Source organism: Fukomys damarensis, unplaced genomic scaffold (genome assembly GCF_012274545.1).
Source record: "Fukomys damarensis isolate Sample0158 unplaced genomic scaffold, DMR_v1.0_HiC HiC_scaffold_5, whole genome shotgun sequence".
In the NCBI taxonomy this organism is placed as follows: Eukaryota; Metazoa; Chordata; class Mammalia; order Rodentia; family Bathyergidae; genus Fukomys; species Fukomys damarensis.
The window spans coordinates 43646032-43654562 of record NW_022900917.1 but is presented as its reverse complement, the minus strand read 5'-3'; the positions used below and the strand labels follow the sequence as shown (position 1 = coordinate 43654562).

Here is an 8531-nt window from a genome sequence, read left to right as displayed (position 1 = left end):
ATATATACACACATACATACATACATACCCATTTCCTAAGATGAATGTAAAACTCATCTACTGCAAACATGTACTAATAAGATACAATTTAAAAGCAACCTGCAGTTACTACATCTCACTTTCTGTGGGTTAGAAATTTGATCATGGTTTGTTTGTTTGTTTTGGTATCAGGGATCGAAGAACTTGGGTCCTTACGCTTGTGAGGCAGGTGGCGGAACCACTGAGCTAAATTCCTGGCCCATTGATCATGGTTTAATTGGTTCCTTTATTCATGGTCTCAAAAGGGTATAATCCAGGTGTTAGCCAGGCTGTGTGCACCCCCATCAGTATATGTTTATAATATATAGAAAATGCATTCATTGTGAGGGAATTGGTACATATACATATCACATCTTGATCCTCTTTTAATTTCTCCTTCTCCTCTGTTTTGTCACCATTTCAGATGGGAGGTTCACTTGAGATTTGGTCAGCATGAAGAAGAGACAGTCGTGGAAATGTCTCAACATGCCTTTATTCTCTTATTCCTGCTCAGCCCCCGTACAACTGTGGGGCAGGCCTCAGGGCCCTAGTTTTCCCATGCCTGCAGCAGTCCTCAGCAGCTTACTTTCCCCACAACCCTCCTGGCAGTCTACATTTATACCAAAATACACAATAGCGGCCATGTGCCAGTAGCGACCTCGATTGTATAAATTATTTACCCCAGCCAGAATCAACCTTGGTTATATCAGTTGCTTACACTGAGACTCAAGAGGTGTGCTTGGGCAGAAATCTTGCTGACTTGGACTTAGGGACTACCTGAAATCACTCCCTCACAGCCTGAACCAAATCCTATCTTCCCTCTCCTCAGACATGAATCAACTCTGATTCATTGAACTTTGTATTTTTAAAATCACAGTTTCATTAATTTCTGCTCCCATGTTTATAATCTCTTTGCTTCTTTTAGTTTCAGATTTGGATTGTTCTTGTTTTTCTAGGACATTGAGCTGATTCCAGGCTGTTTTTCATTTAGAACAGTGGTGGTGAACCTTTGGCATGTGTGCTATTGCAGGCTGTTTGTTATTGTGGAAAGCTCTAAAAGGTTTGCCATCACTGATCTAGAGGCTGGAATGGGGGAAGAATCTGTTGCCACACTACATATTCAGATATTTCACAGAATTAATTTCTTTTGATTATTAGGGCCATTTTTTTTTAAGCTAGTGATCCATTAGAGGCTCCTCTCAGTTCCTAGAGATCATCTGCTATTTCTCATCATGTAGTCTTTCTTACCACCACTGCTCACTCTATACTGCCAGCAAGAAGAATTTCTAAACTTAGGGAAAGCCCATTCCCTCTTCTAAGGGAAGAGTTGAATACCAAATATACCTAAAATGCTCTCCTGTTTGGTTTTTCCAACTTAATTGATTTGTTACCTTAATTACATGTGCATATTTCTTTCACCTTTCCATGTTCTTCTATTTTATAGAAGTAATTCATAGGTCTCACCCACTAACTCAAGGGGTCAACACCAGGAGGAGTGGACTCACAGGAGCCATCTTCACACTGAGCTACATTCCCAGCTCTTTTTTATTTTTATTTTTTCCCAGTCCTTTTTAAAAAGATGATGATGATGATGATGATGATGATGATGATGATGATAATGATTTTGAGACAGGCCTTGCTAAATTGCCCAGAACTTATGATCTTCCTGATAAATTGCCCAAACTTATGGTCTTCCTGCTTCAGCCTCCCATTTGATAGCTATTTTTAAGCTTTGTGAGGGACATACAGAGTACTGTTTATTTCAGAGACTAGTTTAGCCTTGTGTCTACAGAGTGACCTTTCTGGGATTATCCCTGACGGTCCGGGGCATCACTGAGAACTCTACAAACTGGCTGCAACTTGAATTTTTCTTTTTTGTTTCAGGCCTACAAATTTTTTGGTTTCTAAGTGTTTTGCTCAGCCAAATGAAATTTCTGTCTGAATACACACACTAGTACACGGTAAAGTGTAAAAGGCATACTTTATTTTGGATCTTTGCTCCAGATTTCCAGCCATTTTAGCTTTCCTCAATTTTGGTCTTTTCTCACTTAATTTTTTGTGATGTTGGGAATCAAACCCAGGGTCTTACATGTGCTGAGCTTATGCTCTACCACTTAGCCATACTGCCCTCCCCAGGTTCCTCTTTATTCACTTTAGCTCAGTTTCTTGGCTCTGTTTTTTTTTTTTCCCCTGTGTAGTCTGGAAATTGCATTTGGGCAAAAACTAGTATGATTATAGGGATCACCTTTTCTTTTTATTCCCTCTCTCTCAGATATAGCCCTGTGCTGCTGCTTGTACAATGTCCAAAACATTATTTTATATATTTTGCCTAATTTTCTAGTTATTTACAGTAGGAAATTAAGACCTGTGTTTTTTTAAAACCCATCATATTTAGAAGTGGAATGGAAACCCACTTTGATTTTTAAAACACTGTTAATAACCTTAACATAATTCCTAATACTCCTCAGAGGGCTTCACTGTTCTGTCATCTGTGCTTCATGGGCAAATTCAGGGGCTGTGTACCCAGTATGGCTGGGAGACCAGTAATTAAGGTGGTAGACAGATTTGCAATTTTGAAATCCTGTGATTTATGTAGCATTCCACCTCTCTACATTGAGAGGTTATTTTTTGGGCTCTAATTTATGCAATAATGATTTTTGTTGCATCCAAAAATTTTAATCAACTTTAAATAAATGATATCAGGGTGAGAGGGTATTTTTCCTATAGTATTAAAGTAGACATCAAGTTTTTACTGCTAGTGTGATTAGTATTTCATTTTAAAATGGGTAATCTTATGTATGGTTGGTTAAAATGGTCAGTAGTTGGGTGTACTTAGGGAGAAGGTAACTGGGAATAGAAGTTAGGAGGTTATTTTTGAAATTTAGGTGAACCTAACCAAGATTAATGAGCCTCAGAATGGAAATGAAGGCGGCCTCATTTGAATTGAGTAAGTGAAGATGAACGTCAAAGTTACAGTGAGACATTGTGGCACCATTATAGGGGCCACTAGCAGAAAACAGAGGGGCAGTTGCTTTCAAAGAACCTATTTGGATTGAATTTGTTAATTTTAAGGGATTAATGGAAAATATAAGTGGATATATTAACCAGGTTATTGGCAAAATAAGGATGGGGATTAGAAGGTTTTGTCTAAAGATAGAGCTTGGGAGTTATTAATGTATCTTGTGTTTGACTCATGATGCAAACTCATAAATTGAGAAATTAATTGAAGTACTGGTACATGTGATTTATGCCTTTTGTACGTCTTGTGTATTCAATACTCACTGATATAATTCAATGAATTTTTGTTTAAGTTTTAGTTTTATATGATACTTAAGAGTTAAGACTAGATTTTTTCATATTAATATTCAGGAGGTGAAGATCGAGAACTAACTCAGAGAAGGAAAGAGAAATATAGACTAGAATTATTGGAACAAATGGCTGAGCAACAAAAGAACAAGAGACGGTAATGGAAGATTTGCATTTAATACAGATATTTTGAATTTAAAGTATACTTATGTAAAAATGACATGATTGTAAAATAAGGGGCTGTTTTTCCTAACAAAATTTTTTATTTATAAATCACTTACATATCAATCAGTACCTTGTAAATCAGTAAGGAAAATAAATACTATGAAAATATTGATTTTTCTTTGTCATAGGTAACAAATCAAACTATGTATGTATTATGCAATAGGCTTTATACTTCTTTCATTAACTTGCTTAATTTTTTCTTTTGAGTAACATTTCATGTTATCTATGTGCCTGTTGGGTTAACTCTTGCATAGTAACAAAGTATTTTGTGTTTTAAAAATTTCAAGCATACATACATAAAGGCAGTATAAAATAATCATATGGTAAATCACAGGTGTGTATGTTGTATATAAGTCTCAGTGTTTATAATCTTTCTTGTAGAAATATCTGAAAAATACTTGTTATAGTTTAAAATTAGGAAAAGTCTTGATTTTTAGAGAATTTGAGGTCTTTTACTTTTACTTTTCCATATAGGAGGAAGCTAATACTCGCTTCCTGCTATTAGCCATCTGTGAACATCATTTTCTTTAAAATTCTTATTAGGAAACATGGCAGTTTTATTTAAATTTTTACCCTTCTTTGTGTGAACTGAAAATATACCAATATCCTAAGAGAGATTTGTTTCATAAAGATTTTATTTTGTGTGGATTACTTTGAAGTATCCCATGGACTGATTTTAAGATACTTATTCTAAGTCAGTTACCTATAAATTCTAGTTTACTCTGTATCAAGTCAGAAAATTTGATTTTTGGTATTATTTAAGGTTTTATTTTCAGTTAAAGAAATTTCTATTTGGAGATGTATTGCATAGTTTTGTGTGCAGATATGTTTCGGTGATGGTTATAATTTTGATAGTGTTTGCTATAACTTTTTAATATATAAAACTTTAATTTTGTTTAGAGAAAAAGATTTAGAACTCAGAGTTGCAGCTTCTGGAGTACAAGACCCTGAAAAATCGGTAGGGGTTCCTGGTACCTCTTAATCTTTCATTCAGATAATCCTCAGACATAAGGATAGAAACTTATTGGGAGACTTAAGAGTAGATCAGTTTGAACAATAAAATAAATTCAGTTCTTATAAAATGTAAATCTTAACTCTTACCTTTGTTGTTTCTTTACCTAATTTTTCTTTTTCCTTGTATATCACTTTTTAATTTTAAATTAGTCCTTTATTTTGTTCACATGTACTATTTCATAGGAAATACATCTGCCCAATTTACAATTGATGCTAATCTTGAATATGTTTTGACCACTTGCCTTTTTTATCTGAGTAATTTCCAAAACAACTTTAATTGTAGACTTTAAGCTTTTTAGTTATTTTTACCTAATGTAACACTAGACCAACAATAATCCTTTCTCTTTAATTTTGCAATTCTGATGTTAAAGTGAAATGAACTACATTACTGTAGTTAAGGAAGAGGTAAAAATTTATTACTCTTATTAATGTACTTTGTAAGTAGTTTGACACATTTATTTGCTAAGGCAAGTTTTGTTTCATCCTTAAATGATAAGTAAGACTTCTAATTTTATTAAAAAGTTCATTTTCTCATAAGGATATAGCAAATCCTTATTAAAATTATTTAAATTTAAATTGGTATTCAGCTATAGGCTACTTTTAAATTATTTCTAGCTATATTAAGTGTATGTCCTTTGAGTTACCTGTTTTTAAAAAGTAGAAGTAAAGCCAGGGGTATAACTTAATGGTAGAGTGTGTTTAGTAAGCATGAGACCTTGGATTCAGTCCCCAGCATAAAAAAAGAAAAAAAAGTTTAATATTGCACCAGTATTTCTCCCAGGACTTGATTATTCATAGACTTTTAGACTAATTTGAAAAATCATTATGGATGAGGTAACCATGGCAGAAAAAGCAAGATAAACTCATAAGTTAAATATATTTTTGTTTATCAGTAAACACCTTTGATAACCTTTGCAATCAAAATTTCCTTTTAGCTAGGTGGAGTGGCCCATGCCTGTAATCCTAAATCTGGGAGGCTGAGTCCAGAGGAACACATGTTCAAGTCTACCCTGGGCAATTTAGTGGGACCTTGTCTAAAAGATAAAAGTAAAAAAACGGAGGTTGTAGTTCAGTGCAGAGTAGTTCCTGGGTTCAATTGTTGGTTCCACTGGGGTGGGGGGAACCAACTTTTATTTTATAAGCTTGAGCTTTTTAGTATGATGTATTTGCATATTAAATTTTGAAGAGTCTGATATTTGAATTGAAACCCCTAAAGAATGTCAAGTTGATTTATGAGAATACATATCAGAGATATGTATTTATGTATTTAATGTTTTTCAGAGACAATAGTTAAACATTACTTTAGCATTTACTTTTGATGTCAGATCTTAGAAATGAATGCTGATCTTTAGTAGGCATTAGCAGACTGTGGCCTGTGGCTGAATCCAGCTGCTACTGGTTTTGTAAATAAAGTTTTATTGAAGCGCAGCCTCCCTTATTCTTTATACATTTTCTGTGACTGCGTTAATACCATAGCTGAGAGGGGCAGTTGTTGTAAAGAGATTGCAAAGCCTAACATATTTACTGTTTGGCCATTTATAGGAAGCATTTGCTGACTGTGTTCTGGGGAATACTTTTGTAACAGAAATGGCAATGAATAGAGAAGTAGCAGAGTACTACTGTGTTATAAAAAGACTGATTTATTTAAAATTAATTCCTAGCACTAATTATTGATTATTAAAGGTGAGACCTCTGGCGATTTATGTATTTGTCAGAAAGCTTCTATTACCCATTTATAAAATAAGAATTAGATCATTAAAGTATTTTATAGATGTAAACTCTATTACTTTGTGACAGTTTTAAGTTTCTGTTGGGAGACAGGGTCTTATGAGGACCCTTCCACCTTTAAATTTGTGATACTATGTAACAAACAGATTTTTTTTCTTTATTTTAGCCTGATAGACTAAAGCAGTTTAGTGTGACACCAAGACACTTTGGAGAGATGACACCACCTGAAAGACCCAGAGTAGCTTTCCAGACTCCTCTCCCTCCTTTATCTACTCCTTCTGTCCCACCCATCCCATCAGTTCACTCCATCCCTTCTCAAAATGAAGATTTGCACAGTGGACTCAACAGCACCCTTGGTGAAATGGTGCCTCCCAGGTGCTTGTTTAAAATGTTTTGTGTTTGAGAATTAGGTAACATATTGTTAAATTAATGTTTAGAAGGATAAACTGAGGCTGATAGCATTGTCCTTCAGAGATTTTGTATAATTAATAGCTTGGCTAAATACTTTTAAAATTTATTTTCATTGTTGTTTTTTTGTCTGCTGTTATAAATACAAGGAAAATCTGTTTAATTCCTTTATTTAAAGATGATTTTTATTTTTAGAATAAATCATTAAACACATTTTACTATTGGGTTTTAGATTATATTTAGATATTTTTATTATCTTTTAACATATAAAAGCTATGCATTGTCCTCAGTTTCGTTATTTCCACTTGGCAAACATCGATTCATCCTTCAACTTATGCAGAAAATGTTTCTAATACTTTGGCTCTTGTTTCCTTAAATTCTTTACTTGTGATAACTCCTGAGCTATATGACTCAAATGCGTGGAATAAAAAGTGTTGGCAATAATAAAACCTGTATAACCTAGGTATTGGTGTAAAGATTTGATTTCTGTACACTGAAGATATCAAGCTAATCTAGACTATACATAGAGACAATTCTGTTAACATAATATTTTTATATGACTTAGGGTTATTTTTTGGTTACTTTAATCTTATGGATGGATTTAAATCCAGACTTTTTCTTAACTTTGTAAAACATTGATATTTCTGCAGTATCCTTTAGTTTTTCAGTAGGACTTTGGTCTTTTATTTATAACGAACAAATTGTAGTGCTATGCTTACTGTGTTTATTGAGTGCTTTATTATCTCTAATGGCTTCTGTACTCAACAGATTGGGCAGGATTAGAATCACAGGGCATTGTATGGTGGTTTAAGCTTCTGATAAGAGATTGAGCTGGTTGGCTTTACTAATGGAATTTGGCCAAACTTTATCTTTGTTCAACTTCTATTTTTTCATTTATAGAAGTGAAACAGTACATTTTTTTTCTCATTACGGGATTGTGACTATTAAATCTTATATAAATCTATTCAATTTAGAAGTTGAGGATGACAGCTCCTTTTTATGACTTCTTTGTTGCTTTGCTATACCTTTGAATTGATGGTAGTGAGGGTAGACAAACTGAATGGATAGTAAATGTGAAAAAACATTCACCACTGAAGAGAACTTTAGTAACTTCTTAGTTCTTCACAAATATTTTGGAGTATACAGCAAGGGAAAATTATTAAGATACAGTCAGAAAATATTCTGGAATACTCCTTTTCTCTTTTTGTTCATCTTTGAATTTGCATTTGGCATTTTCATTATTGGAAAGTACTCCATTGGGGGAAATAGAGTGCTGTTTTCTAATGAGTAATGAATGAAGTAGAGATTTTCAGTTTGTGAGATACTAAAGGTTTGTGAGAGGTTTTCAGTTTGTGATACTCTAAATATTATGTTAAGACATCACTGTTAATATTTAAGTAATTTTTATTTCATGTTATGGTTGATTTCCTGTGGTAGAATAATACAGTAATAAATTTTTAAAAGTCCTTTTCTTCAAATGGCGTCATTTATAATCATGTGGTTTTGTAGATCTGCCTTCTCTTCCTCTGTACTAGCTCACTGTAATAACATTTCACAAGTATTGCCTCTGCTGGAAAGTCTTCTGTGATTTCTTTCTTATGAGGTTTAAGTGTCCCTGCTCTCAATTCCTATAGCACCCTGTGCCTTGTTTTATTTACTGTGTTTGGTTATAATTGTCTGTTTCTGTGTTATTCCTGAGGGACAGGGACAATATCTGTTTTTGTTTGATATTGGCACATAGTGACTATTGGGTATTACTTGATTGCATATTAACTTGTTTGTGTCTCGTATAAGTGTTGTATCTCAAATTGTAATATTTTAGGCTATATATA

The 8531-nt window shown here is 33.6% G+C and overlaps 1 protein-coding gene across 7 annotated transcripts in view; it reads left to right on the top strand.

The window, feature by feature from the left end:
• Cspp1 (centrosome and spindle pole associated protein 1) overlaps positions 1 to 8531 on the top strand; it is a 135391-nt gene that overhangs the window by 57141 nt on the left and 69719 nt on the right. For 6 of the 7 annotated variants that reach the window (XM_010611467.3, XM_033760626.1, XM_010611468.3 and 3 more), the window contains 3 exons: positions 3388 to 3481; positions 4450 to 4507; positions 6458 to 6666. In XM_010611467.3, the coding sequence (XP_010609769.1) occupies positions 3388 to 3481; positions 4450 to 4507; positions 6458 to 6666 (361 nt within the window). The remainder of the gene's footprint in view (positions 1 to 3387; positions 3482 to 4449; positions 4508 to 6457; positions 6667 to 8531) is intronic. The other variant, XM_010611471.3, reaches the window with a different exon arrangement.